Below are 15,209 nucleotides of genomic sequence, written 5' to 3' on the forward strand. Positions count from 1 at the left end.
GTCGACTAAGACGATGAACGAGTCTTTGAGTCATTGAGTTGAGTTTGAACCCACCTTGATTTTTTAAAATATATAATATTAATATTATTTTGCCTATGTAACGGAATGGATATATGAAAGGACAGTCGAAAGATGCGGTGGCGATTTTGCCACAAAGAAGGTCATAGTCGCAATCAGTGTCCAAGGAGGACTTGAGGTCATGACGGAGTTGGTCCATCACGTTAACTGTACTTAATGTGTAAATCTAAAATACTTTTTCTTTTAAAGTTTTGCGTTGTACTTGAATTTGAAGTGAAATAAGAATAATTTATATTTTTTTTAAATCATTTTTTTATTAAAATTACTTTTGATCTATGTTTATTTATTTTTTTAATAAATTTAAAACTATCAATAAAACATTAAAAGAAAATCTATGTATTACAAATTTTGAATAAAAAAATAACTAATTTTGTATAAAAATAATATTAATAATTAAATTTATTAGTTATTAGAATTTAATTCACATTTTTATGCATACATGGAACCTTTTTTTTTTTCCTTCTCAAAAATCAGTTGGATACATTTTTGTATATTTTTTCTATTTCGTCTATATTATTGTTTTTTGTTTTATTTTTTTAATATTTTCTTTTAAAAAACTCAAAATTATAACCTGGCCCACCGAAAGCCTAGCAGCCGGGTGGGCGAGCCGGGTTGCGCCCTCCCGGGGCTGGGGACTGGGAACTTGAAGCGGACGCACGGAGCGGCGCCGGTCTATCCACCCACAAATGGAATAACATAAGAAAACATTGGAAAAACCCTATAAACCCTAGACCTGTACATCCTCTGTCGCTTTCGATCTCTGTTTCTCTTCCTCTGTGGTTTTCATCTTTGTTTAAGCCCTCAGCTTTCATCAGGTATGTAGATCTTTCATTTCCTTTTTCAATCTCCTGCCTCTCGATTTGATGTTAGTCTGATGATGGCTAGTTTTTGTGCTGCTGGCTGAGCCATTCGGTTGCTTTGGACATGGAAGAAAACGAAACGAATCTCACGGTTTCTTTGCTTCAAATTTCCAGAAATGGAAACCCAAAACTAAATCCAGTAGTCGTATTGGCGTTAGCTGGGTGGGAGCTGTTTTTTTTAATAGCATAATTCTTTGTAGACAAAGTTCTATTTTTGTTACTCTCTCTTTCCCCCTCACGCTCACAGACAGTTGCAGGCTATATTGTGCTGCTTTTATAACTTATGCATTCATGTAAAGACTTGGTTAAAAAAGAAAATCTTTTTGTTTATTTTCTAATTTCTCTTTTCTTGTTAATTCGCCGCAGACATTTAAATTAGTAGTCTCAACATTTAGGAGCATGAATTTCAACAACGTTAAAGTTCCCAAGGTGCCGGGTGGCGGTGCAGCATCTGCCTTGCTCAAGGTTGGAATCATTGGTGGGCTTGGTCTCTATGGAGCTGCTAACAGTCTGTATAATGTTGAGGGAGGACACCGCGCCATTGTCTTCAATCGTTTAGTTGGCATCAAAGAAAAGGTTCTTATTTGCCTTTTTCATTTTTTGTATTTTGTGTTCATTTGGTGTAAGATATCATTCTTCCTTCAACATAAACAGTTATAGTCTTTTTTTTAATAGATATTAATGTTTTCATTTCCAGATCTGGTCAGTATCATAAGCACATCAATATTTTTTTTTGGAAGCAATTGAGCAACACAGTAATATTTCAACTATTTTTCATAGCTCTGTTACTCTGTCATTGTTTTCTTTTGCCTTCTGTAGATTCTAAATTCTCTAACGAACAACATTCAGCTAGTTAGTGTAATCTTTCATGAGAGAGATTTGAACTTAAAATGATTTAATCAATTTGACAGGTGAGTCTGTTTCCATCAATTTTCCTAGATTGATTTTGTGAGGAAAGGAAAAACACCTTTTTTACTACTTTCCTTCCTCATTTCTCCACTGTACTAAGTGAAGGAAGGACTTCTTGCTTTTCCTTCCTCCAATCCTCCCTTTGCCTTTTGTAATGCCCCCAACTCAAGAGCAGGCTAGGATTGTCAATGCCATCTCCTAGAAGGCAAGGCAAGCAACATGCTGAAACAAATGAGCAAGAGTTTGTAGAAATCTTTAAAATTGAAAAATTACGGGCTGCTAAAGCAATTCATTTTGATCCATTCTCCAAGTAAAATAAAATACAAGTGTCCAAATCCATAATCCAGTAATGTTAAATTATCAATAAACGAATCTTCCAAAGATTCAAGAATACTAAAATCCCAAACAGAAGAATAAACGGTACTACTAAAAAAATCATATAGTCCAAAGATTCCAAAGAACAAGAACAAACTAGAGATCCAAATAGCAAAGTTCATCTAAATGGTTACTCTCTAAAGTTCACACGTTAGTGCTCTGTCCTGAAATTTAAAATGTACGTAATAATGGTGACCACAACTGACAGAAAGTAATTAAACACCTCAAAGTGCTTTTAAAACAAATTTTCACGAAAAATAATGGTGGCATCATGTTCCATGTGAAATAAGCAAAGTTTTGAAATATAAGAAAGCTTGCAAGACATAAATCACAAATCTCATCTCAGAGATTTCATGAATGATTTTTGCTTGTGACTTGTGAGAATAAATATAAGGTCCGGGCTTATGCTACTCAGCTACTACCCTATCTTTTTTTTATAGCGCTCAGCTACTACCCTACCAATTCCCATGACAATGATCTATCACATAACCTAATGGGTGTAGAGTATGACAAATTGAAAAGGCCACAAATCACAAATCACATTAAAGGCTGCTATTTTTTTCGCGCTATGGCGTCAAAACCAGCTTCTAATGTATTACATGTTACAATGGACAAATGTAACTCCAATTGATGGGATCATGTTGTATCCATAGTAAGAAATAATCTATTCACAAACAGAGAATTTGTTTGTATTTGCAAAAAAAAAAAAAAGAAAAAGGAATAGAGGTCAAAATTTCCATCTTTTAAAGCAAAGAAACAACTAGTAATTTCTAGAACATATTTTCTGAAATTGATCCAATCAAGCAACACATAAAATCATGGTCAACCCAAATTTTTCAAAGAAAACTTAGATAAAAAAATTAATAAGTTTACATATATTTAAAATTTTAAGTTTTCAGCACAAAAATTTGGGGTTCGAAACCTTTAAGCTTTGTCTAGTGAGTTACCTCAAAGTGCAACTGACAAATATCAAAGCCTAGATCACTAGAATCCCTTAAACTGGTAAAAATGTCAAAAACCACAAGAAATACTGAGAAATGATTAAAAAGTGTGGTGCATGACGAACAAAGGTCCAAAGGGTCTCCAAGGTTGAAAACACCTCAAAAAAATTCCCAAAGAATTTGGAATGTAAACAGATTTTTCTCTAAGAATTGATAAGGGAATCAATATAGATGAATGATGAATCTAAGACTCTAAACACTACACTGCGTAAATATATTGATTCTTAACAAAATTACAAAATTCAAAAACTTGTAGGGCTAGAAACTGAATTGCATTTCCCCCACTCTTGATAACAATATTTTTTAGCAGTATTAATTTTGAATAAAAAATTTTGAGCATTTTTAGAATTCAAAAAATTATATAAAATTACTATAAATGTGAAGATTCAAAGCTTACAAAATTGGGGCATGGAACTCACTGGTGGACCCTCTGCCCTCCCTATCCTTCCTACTCGAGATTGGACCTGCACCAACCCTGTTCATATTCAATAAATGTCCAGGTTTAAGCTTGTCATAATGATCACTTTGAGCCTCCAGAGTGGAAGATTTAAGATGATATTTTTTAAGAACAATGTAAGAGGAGTTTATTGATCAATAGAAAGGGTACAGCAACAAATACACAGAGGCTAGATAAGCCTTACAAAGCAAAAAATTATCAAACACAGATAAACCAGTACACCTTCCTCTAACGTCATGGTCGATGTTTTGAGCAATGGATTCTACCATCGTAGGAGTATCTTCTAAAATTCTGGAGTTACTTGTTTTCTATATGTGCTATATTGAAGCATCCCAAGTGAGTTTGTAGATGGTTGTTGAAGGCAGGTTCCTTTTTGGACCAAGAGAGACAAACCGGTTGAGCTCTGAGTCATAGTTGAAGGAGGTTCTCTGGATTTTGGGAGCAGAGGCAGCCTTAGAGTAAATGCTCTGCAGTCAAAGAAGAGATGGTCCCTAGCATCATTTTCCTCTTTGAAAAGGATCGGAGAGAGGGAATTTTCTTGCCCCAAGAAGTGGTCTGTTAAAGGTTGTAATTCTGTTAAGCACAGACAGCCAACATATAAGAGAATGATTTGGAATGTGGAGCTTGAACCAAACAGAGGGGATCTGGCTTACTTTAGGTTTTTTATCCCTCAAGTAATTCCAAGCTTAGAGAAAGGAGAACTGCACATATATGTTTAAGTCCCAGATATGCTGGTCTTGAGTGGCATCATCAGGGAGGGCATGCAGGTGAGTTTTAATTTGAGCGATGTTCTATGCTTACTTCAACAATTGTTTCTAATTATCTCAGTAATTTGCAATGGTTGGAAGACTGAATTCAACAGGCAGATTAGTGCTATAGGTTTCCATTAGTGGGCTGGAGCAATGCCAATTATCATATAGCAGGAACGTGAATTGACCATCTCCATTCTCCAGCGGTGCTTTTGGGACAAGGAAAGAATTCAGGTTTGGCATGAGGATCCTTTTCCAAGTGCATTTGAGGGGCTTGTCTTGATGGCCCAAACACTTCTCCCTTTTAATTTGTAATCATGAACCCAATTAATTCAGAGATCAGTTTCAGATCAAGGTCCCCCTTCTTTTTTTTTTTTGGGCTTGCGAACGTCTTTCCCGTTGATTGACTTCGCAGTGGCTTGCCTTCCCAAAGGAAAGCATTGAATTTTTGCTCAAGGATGGCCATTTTTAATCAAGGATTCAATCAAGACAGTGGCTGGAGACATGTCTTCCGTGGGCCTGTGGCTCAAAGATGACCATTTTCCAATGTTAAAATCCTAAATTTCCAATCTTAATAATCCATAACTTCAACAGGAATCCAAGTGATATGACATTTTTTGAGGAGAAGATTCCTTTTTATCTTGTTTTGGTTGCCATGGTGGTGAAAGTGGTCGAAAAACGATTCTAACTTCTAAGGGGGCTGTTTGGTATTACTGTCAAAAATTACAGAAACGAAAACCATAAATGAAAATCAAAAACCTGAAACAGAAACTAGAAACCAAAAACTAGCAACCTATTGAATAATATTAATAAATTAAAAACTTAATTAAAAAATGCTCATTTTTGTCTTTAAATCAAATAATATTATAAAAATATGACTAAAATAATAAAAATACAAAATTCTACACATTAAACAAACTTATAAAAAATAAAAATTATTATAATTGTTTTACTTAATTGTTATACTTTCAAATTTTACTTTACAATAAAAATTTTATTGGATGTGAAAATTGAAAAATAGTATAAATATTTTGTAATTGGATTTATTATTATTTTTTGAAATTTATGTATATTTTTAGTTCAATTATATTTAAATTCATATGATCTTTTTGTTTCAATTTTAATTTAAAAGTGTATAAAATGAATGATTTAATCCAAAAGAACTGCTTTTAGATATTAAAATTTCTGGCAATAGGTTGTCAAAACAACTAAAAATCATAAAATACAGTTTTTAGATTTTTTGCAAACAGCAGAAAATTGACTATAGAAGCAGAAAATTGACAACATAAACAAACATGTTTCTATAATTTGTTTCTTCACTGTACATAAATAGAAACAAAAAATATAAAACAACAATGATACCAAACATGACCTAAGTTTCTGCCAAGCAAATATATCATATGAAAATATAACCATAAATGAATGAAAATAATAATCAAAGTAACCTTAATCAAGGCTTCAAATCTCAAACCTCCAAGATCAATCTTCTAGCGATGTTGCTCTCCTCTTGTGTTCTTTCTAGCAAGCCCTAGGAAATAATACATATACTCTAGGTTGCCAATAACAATCCCAAACGCCCTTATGCAATTAGAACATCACTAAAAACCTTATTAATAAAACCCCACCAAGGAAAGGCCTCCACGTTTTTTTACCTTATTTTTTGGCATTTATGTTTCCCTGCTGCTAAAAGCAGAGAGATCAACTTTATCTGACAATTGAAGGCTGCTTTATTTGGATTATATTTGCTGCACAATGTTTCTCTATTGTCAAAAGTGAAAGCATGAATTATTGTTATTTCCCTCAATAGCCATCATGATACTGCTTAAGAATTTCAAAGAACATAGTAGAGGGCAATTTAGGACAAGTTTTGGAATATTAAACAATATGTAGACAACTCTAGTCTCTTGCAACAAGGAGTATAGTCTTGATGTGTCAATATCATAACTTTTTTCATGTCATTTGTTTGGAAGGAATTGAGGCAGAATCACAACTATTGTGTGGCATTTGTTTGGGAGAAACTGGCCGGAGCAAAATCTTGATTCCATCCTCAGTTCCTTGCCATCATTCGATTGATTCAAAATTCATTTCCAATGTGGATTCTCCCATTTAGAGGCATAACCATTCTTTGTGCATTCTATTGGACTCAACATTCAATTGCTAGGTTCTTATATTTAAAGACCTATCAGTCGCTAGCAATTTCTTTATTCCTAAAAGCCTTATATATGATCAACCTATATAACAACCACTATGCCACTCCTCTATCTCACCACTCCACCTTTGACTTTGCCATTGCTGCTTCCGCTGGCTTCGCCATCACTACTATTGCTCTCATCTATCCTTTTTTCCTCTACCCAATTTGAAAAAGTATCACCTGTATCATTCCCTTCAATGAGGAGAGAGACTTCTTTACTACAAATGCATCCTTTGTTCTCTTCGAAAATTAAGGGGGAAAGTCATTTTTATGGATTTTGCGTGTATTTTGCTCAAAAGATTTAGGGCTTCTATTTTGCTCTCTCTCTCTCTCTCTCTATATATATATATATATATATATATATATATACACTTTCCATTGTTTAGATTCTATAAACCCTCTTGGATGTAGGGTTTTAAAATTGGGATCCTTCATGGGATTGCTGGTAGGTTTAGCAAGATCTAATTTTAGGATTGGATTGAGGAACATAAATTATCCTAGGTGAAAGTTTGACTACACAACATAAGTCCTAGTATTAGATATATGTACTTAAAAATGGAAGAGAAAGAGCAACATAAATCAATGCAAGAGGACTTAGTGGTGAAGCTTGAAGGGAGAAAATATCGTAAAATTTAAAGATAAAATGATTGAAGAAAGTGATTGGACAATAGGTGATAAGTTAGATGCGAACATATATGGAATATAATGACTAACTCTATCATAAAGACAGCAAAAAGGGTTTTAGGTGAATCTAGAGGAAGATACTCGGGCAATGAAGAAAGTTGATGGTGGGATCAAGCTGTCTAAAAAGCCATATATATAAAACATGACAAAGTTGTAGAAATATAGAAAATATTGAAAAGTATAAAGTGGCAAGAAAAAATGCAAAAAAGTCCATTAGTGAAGCTAAACATACAGCTTATGATATTTTATGTACTAGACTAGATGCAAAAGATGAAGAAAGAGACATTTACAAACTTGTGAAATGATTTAGGTAATGTAAAATGTATAAAGGGTGAGAAAGATAATGTCTTAATCAAAGAAAAAGACGAGAGGTGGCGGAGATACTTTACTAAGTTGTTTAATGGAAACCAAATTGAATGCTTGAGCTTGGAAGTGACAAATGAGGAAAAGACTAAAAGTAGGAGATTTATTTGCAAAATTAGAGTCCTTGAAGTTAAGATGACTGTAAAAAAGATGAAAAATGTGAAATCTATAGGACCAGATGACATACCAATTGAAATTTGGAAAAATTTAGGGATAAAGGAAGTTTATGGTTAACTAATCTTTTCAACACTATAATAAAAACCAAGAAAATGCCAAGGAATGAAGGAAAAGCACATTAATACCTTTATACAAAAACAAAGGCAATATTCAAAATTGTAATAACTGTAGCAGAATTAAGATTATGAGTCATATGATGAAACTATGGGAAAGGGTAATTGAATGAAGAATAAAAGTAGAAATGATGGTTTCAAAGAATCAATTCGGTTTTATGCCTACGAAGAGGGACTTGCATATGGTTTTTATTGACCTAGAGAAAGCCTATAATAGAGTACCTTGGGAAGTTCTTTGGCGGGTGTTAGAAAAGAAGGGAATATATAGTAGATATATTGAGGACATTAAGTCTATGTATGATAGAGTAACAACTAGTGTTGGGACTGTAAGAGGGGAATTTAGTGAATTACCAATCTCAATATGTGTACATCATGGTTCTACATTGAGTCCATATCTTTTTGCTTTAGTGATTGATGAACTCACTAGGAATATGCAAAACGAGATCCCTTGGTGTATGTTGTCTGCGAATGATATTGTCTTGATTGATGAAAGGAGTGGAGTGGAGTCTAAGTTAGAACTTAGGGAACCCCTTTAGAGTCTAAATGTTTTAGGATAAGTAGGAATAAGATAGAATATATGTAATGTAATTTCAGTAATGTAAAAGGAGTATCAGAGAGAAGACTAAACTTGATAATCAATAAATTAGTAGCACTAGTAGATTTCGATGTCTTGGATCTATCATGCAAGTGGAAGGGGAAATTGAAGAGAATGTAATACATAGAGTTAAAGCATGTTTGGTAAAATAGAGGAGTGTGTCAAGCATGTTGTGTGATCATAGAATACCTTTAAAAGGAAAGTTCTATAAGACATATAGAAGGCCTGTTATGCTTTATGAATTAGAATGTTGGGCAACTAAGAAACAACATGTACAAAAGTAAAAGTTGCGAAAATGCAAATATTAAGGTGGATGAGTGGTATAAGATTAATTGAACTGAGGAACGAACATATACGTGATCAACTAGGCATAGTACTGAGTCTACTGACCGAAGACAAGATAAGGGAGGGGTAGGTTAAATGGTCTGAACATTTGAAATGTAGACCTAGTAGCGCGTCTGTGAGGAGTGAGTTAGTTATTGTTTTTGGTATTAAAAGGGGTAGGGGTAGGTCTAAGATAATCTAAAATGAGGTATTGAGGAAGGATTTAATTGCGTTTAAGTTAGCGGAGAAAAATGTTCTTGATTGAGTGAATTGGCAGAAAAGGATTCATGTAGTTGACCCCACTTAGTGGGATGTAAGGATTGCTGTTGTTGTTGTTGTTGTTATTAAGGAACACAAGATTCTACTAATGATATAAATAAATATAAAAATACATTTTTTTTATGTTATTTCCATAAATTTAAATATTATGACAACAACAACAACAACAACAATAAAACCAAGCCTTAGTCCCACTAGGTGGGGTCGGTTATATGAATTCTTTTCCGCCAATTTATGCGATCATGGACCATTTCTTTTGATTGATTCAAGGATATTAAATTCTTACTCACTATCTCCTCCCAAGGTATTTTAGGTCTACCCTTACCCCTTCTATTGCCCCTCCACAGTAACTAAGTCACTCTTCCTCACAGGTGCACTATGTGGCCTATGTTGCAAGTGTCCATACAATCTGAGTCGTCCTTCCCTTATCTTATCTTCTATAGGAGCTACACCTAACTTACCACGAATATGTTCATTCCTTAATTTATCTTTCAATGTTATACCACTTATCCATCTAAGCATTCTCATCTCAGCAACTTTTACTTTTTGGATATTATGTTTCTTTATCGCCCAACATTTCGATCCATATAGCATTGTTGGTCTTATAGCTGTCGTATAAAATTTCCCTTTCAATTTTAAGGGTATTCTACGATCACAAAACACACTTGAAACACTTCTCCATTTTACCCAACCTGCTTTAACTCTATGCATTACATCATCTTCAATTTCTCCTTCAGCATGCATAATATATCAAGTTATCGAAATCTACAAGTGCTATTTATTTCTTCATCATCAAGTTTAATTTTGTCCCCAATATTCCTCCTATCATTACTAAAATTACATTTCATATATTTTGTCTTATTTTTACTTATTTTAAAGCCTCTAGATTCCAAAGCTTCTCTCCATAATTCTAACTCAGCCTTTACTCCGTTCCTAGTTTCATCAAGTAATACAATATCATCTGCAAATAACATACACCATGGAACCTCTTTTTGAATACTCTCAGTCAATTGGTCCATCACTAAAGCAAAAAGATAAGGACTCAAAGCAGATCCTTGATGCACGCCTATGGTGATTGGAAATTCTCTAGTTTCTCCATCTATAGTCCTTACACTAGTCATTACTCCATCGTACATATCCTTAATGACATCGGTATACCTACTACATAGACCCTTTTTTTCTAAAACACACCATAAAACTTCCCTAGGTATCCTATCATATGCTTTCTTAAGGTCAATAAAAATCATATGCAAGTCTCTCTTCTTTTCCCTAAACTTTTCCATTAATCTTCTTAAAAGATAAATAGCTTTTGTGGTAGATCTCCCAAGCATAAAACCAAATTGATTTTCTGAGACTTTCATTTCTAACCTTAATCTTTGTTCAACTACCCTTTCCCATAGTTTCATCGTATGACTTATAAGTTTAATTCCACGATAGTTATTACAATTTGAATATCTCCTTTATTTTTGTATATAGGTATTAAAGTGTTTTTCCTTCATTCATATTACATTTTCTTAGTTTTTACAATTGTATTAAATAAATTAGTTAACTATATAATTTTGTTATCACGTAAGGATTTCCAAACTTCAATTGGGATGTTATATGGTCCCATAGCTTTCCCATTTTTCATCTTTTTTAGTGTGAACTTAACTTCGTTAACTCTAATTTTGCGAATAAATCTCATATTTTTAGTCTTTTGCTTATTTGACAATTCTAAGTTTAAGCCTTCCATTTGGTTTTCATTAGACAACTTACTAAAGTAACTTCGTCGTCTTTCTTTAATGTCTTCGTCTCCTCACTTTTTATACATTTTACATTTCCTAAGTCCTTACTCTTCCTTTCTCTAACTTTAGCAAGTTCAAATATATCTCTTTTCCTTTCTTTTGTACCTAATCTATCATACAAACTATTAAATGATCTATATTTAGCTTCACCAACGGCCTTTTTTGCATATTTTCTTGTCTCCTTATATTTTTCATAGTTATCTCCGTTTCTACATTTTTGTCACGTTTTATATCAAATTCTTTTTGTCTTTATGATTTTTTGTACATCTTTATCCCTTCACCAACTCTCTTTGCTATTCGAGAATGTTCCCTTTGATTCACCTAAAATATCTTTTGCTATCTTTTTAATAGAGTTAGCTAATCTATTCCAAAAAGTATTTGTATCTATCCCATCCTCTATGGTCTAATCCCAATTTTATCTTTAAATTTTATTATATTTTCTCTTTTTAGGTTCCACCATCTAGTTTTCTTACATTAGTTTATTTTATCTTTCTTTTTCCATTTTTTAATACATATATCTAACACTAAGACTCTATGCTGTGTGATTAGGCTTTCACCTGGAATAATTTTACAATCCTTGCATGATAAACGATCTACCCTCCTAGCTAAAAAAAAATTTATTTGACTTCTATTTTGTCCACTTTTAAAGGTTATTAAGTGTTCTTCTCTCTTTTTAAAGCAAGTATTCATTATACTAAAATCATATGACATAGCAAAGTGTAAGATTATCTCCCTAGACTCATTTTTGTCTCCATATCCATGTCCTTTATGTATCCTCTCATAATTTTTATTATCTCTTCCAATGTGTCCATTCAGATCTCCTCCTATAAATATTTTCTCAGTTCTTGGTATGCCTTGTATAATACTATCCATATCTTCCCAAAATTGTCTCTTAAGATTTTTTGCTAAGCCGACTTGAGGAGCATAAGCACTAATGATATTTATTATCTCTTGTCCTAATACCATCTTGATTTTTTATAATTCTATCCCCTACTCTAGTTACATCCACAACACTATCGTTTAAGTTTTTGTCTATAATAATGTCTACTCCATTCTTATGTTTTTCTTTTCCGGTGTACGAAAGTTTAAATCTTGATTTATCAATTTCTCTAGCTTTTCCCCCACCCACTTAGTTTCTTGAAGGCAAATTATATTAAGTCTTCTTCTGATCATTGTATCCACAATTTCCATGCTTTTACCTGTAAGTGTCCCTATATTCCAAGTTGCTAATCTAATCCTAGTTTCCTGAACTAACGTCTTTACCTGCCTACGTCCAGAATGATGCAGGAACCCTCGCATATTTGACATTGTACTCGGGCGTCGACACAGCGCGTCGCTTTAGGGCGATGACCTAGCCCACCCTCGTACGCTTTTCGCTACACCCGGGTGGTTCAAGTGCAATACGTCGCTTGTAGGGGACGCTCCAGCAAGTATTCAGTGAGGATTCATATCATAGTGATCTGACAAATTTTACGCTGACTGTCAGCTACCTAACACAACCCTCCTCCTTTACCCGTGTCTACATAAGTGTTTAAAAAGAACAAGTAGCTATTATGGTAGGGCTCTTGTATAGCAGAGAGATCAAATCTTCAAATTATTGCATTCCTAAGTTCTTAATGAACTTATAGGAAAAGGGGATAATTTTTACACAAATAAGTCAACAAGTAACTATATAACATGAACATTTAATGTGTTTGTGTTTTTGTTTATGTGTATAAATAAAGAAAACAAATATGAAGGACAAGTTTGGTCATTAACATTAGTGTCAATACCCAAGCCATTATTTGCTTCGTCAATATCACCAAGATCATTATGGGTGACTTCATCAAACACCTCATTAGAATCATTGTGAATCTCATCATTTTTTTGTCGTCAAATGCATTAGTGTATTAAATAACTACTTGCATCTTCAACCTAAATATTTATGTTTGAAGTTTGAACCACTTACGAATATCAATCAGAAAAAAAAAAGAAGAAGAAAATGCTGGTCCATAATTTTGTAAATGATAAACCAAGTGACTTCGTAAGTTATCCATTCCTTGCAGAAGTTATATGGGATGAACACCAAGCCTATGATACAAGTACAACAACAACAACAACAACAACAAGCCTTAAGACCCACTAGGTGGGGTTAGCTACATGAATCCCATTTCGTCAATTCACACGATTGAAGGCATTTTCCTCGGACAGTTTAAGAGCTGCTGATTCCTGCCTCATTTTCTCATTTCATGTTATTTTAGGTCTACCCCTACTCCTACTGTTAGTAATAGTAACTAGTTTACTTTTCCTCATTGGTGCACTATTTGGTCTGCATTTTAGATGCTCACACCATCTAAACCATCCATCCCTTATCTTCTACCGGTGCTATGTCTAACTTATTGTGAATATGTTCGTTCTTCAATTTATCTTGTAATGTTTTACTACTCATTCACCTTAGCATTTATATTTTGGCAACTTAATTTTTTGGATATGTTTTTTCTTAGCTGCCCAACATTGTAATCCATATAGCATGGCTGGTTATCTTTGATGGAGGTAAAATACAACATGGTGAGTCAAGAGTCAAAGTGGGGATCCATATGGAGGGGTGTAATCCCTCACACAAAGCTAATAATCCCTCAATTAAGTATGGAGGGCATTTATGCTAGGGGAATCTCACCTATATAAAGGAGAGGCCAAGGTTGAGGTAGAGGGCACTCTAAGACAGTCTCTAAAATACTATTATTACAAATACATTTACTCTAAGCCCCTTGGAGGCCATGCGTGGTCTCCTAAGCTATTTCTTTTCCACTAGTCGTAGATGATCACCTTGTTCTATGGATGTGGATATTGGGGTTTGATTTCTGGTGTTAGTAATGACATGCCAGATAGGGGAAGAGTGTTTCCAAATGAGACCATGGCGATCCTTGTAACTAAGAAATATTCCCATAAAAGAAAGGGTAATTGTCCATTGGTACTCAGTTAATTTATGATAGGGGGTTAGATTAACCCCAAAAAATGTGGTCATTGGGAAGAAACCCCACATTGATGAAACTAAAGGAAATTATAGCGCAGGAGAACCTCGCTGCACCCCTTGACTCTCCTCGGCTCAAAGAAATTATGGAAAAGCACGTGAAGTCATAGACCTTTGACCTCTAGCTCCGTTACGCCTTCAAGATCCTTGACAAAGACTCCATTGGCTTTGTGGCCATCTCTGACATCCTCTACATCCTCACCAGCGTTGGTGAGAAGCTTAGGCAGTTTGATGAGTGAATCCATGGAGCTAATGTTAGACTTGATGCTAATTGTGTGCAGGGTGAGCCAAGGTGTGTTTCGGTTTATCTAGGATTTATAAGACGAATCAAACCCAAGAAGGCAAGGAAAAAAGAAAAAATAGAAGTGTGGGAAGTAGGGGGGCACCTTGGCTCCAAAGCCTGAGGGAAAAAAAGAAATCCCAAGAGGTGAAGATTGCCTCAGCTTAAGAGAAAGAAAAAAGAAAAAGAAAAAAGGAAAAGGGACAGAGAGAGAGAGAGAGAGAGGAGGTGGATCTCAGCTCCAGCCTCCAAGGCCTAAGGAGGCCAGCCAAAAAAAAAAAGAGAGAAAAAACAAAAAAAGAAGAAAAAAATAAAAATGAAATGCCAAGAGGTGGAGAGGTAGAGAGCTCCTTGGCCAAAAAAAGGAGCTCCTAGCCTTATTGAGTTGTATATTTAATTTTTTATTAGCCATAAAAGAACAAACTTTAGTAAATTTTTATTAGCCCCAATAGAACATGATTTTGGGTTTCTATTAGCCTAAGTGGTGGAAGAAAAGGTCAAAAGGCCAAGTAGGTCCACTTGAAGATAATAAGGTAGAATGGCTAGGACCAACAAGCCAAATAGGCTTTCACTGCCTTGGTCTAAAGACCTGAGGTGCTAACCTTGGAAATGCCCTTGATGAGCAAGTTTCCACCACCATTAAGCCGGGAGGGGATAATCTTGGAAAATACCCTTGAAAAAGGCCCAAAGTCCACCTCAATCCAAGCATTGAGGTATAAAAAAAATGGTCCAAGGGCCACCCTAGTCCAAGCATTCAAGGAACCATTAAAAAAACAAGTGCCCGAAGGCCACCTTGGTCCAAGCATCCGAAAAACTTGGGAAAAAAGAAACTATAAAAAAAATGCGATGTTACATGAGTTAAGTTTTGGAAAAAGACTCCCAAACCTAAGATGCTTTCCAAGGCTTGAGAGTGAGGCGTCTCTGAAGGAGGTAAAATACACCATGGCAAGTCAAGATTCAAAAAGGGGGATCCATTATCC

At 34.5% G+C, this 15,209-nt stretch overlaps 1 protein-coding gene across 1 annotated transcript in view; it reads left to right on the forward strand.

Moving 5' to 3' along the window:
- The first annotated feature begins 620 nt into the window (after nucleotides 1–620).
- LOC131166970 (prohibitin-1, mitochondrial) overlaps nucleotides 621–15,209 on the forward strand; it is a 28,015-nt gene continuing 13,426 nt past the window's right edge. Inside the window, exons 1-2 of the mRNA XM_058125668.1 lie at nucleotides 621–893; nucleotides 1,305–1,514. Coding sequence (XP_057981651.1) covers nucleotides 1,338–1,514 — 177 coding nt within the window. The 5' untranslated portion in view covers nucleotides 621–893; nucleotides 1,305–1,337. The remainder of the gene's footprint in view (nucleotides 894–1,304; nucleotides 1,515–15,209) is intronic.

The sequence above is a fragment of the Malania oleifera genome, chromosome 10 (assembly GCF_029873635.1).
Source record: "Malania oleifera isolate guangnan ecotype guangnan chromosome 10, ASM2987363v1, whole genome shotgun sequence".
In the NCBI taxonomy this organism is placed as follows: Eukaryota; Viridiplantae; Streptophyta; class Magnoliopsida; order Santalales; family Ximeniaceae; genus Malania; species Malania oleifera.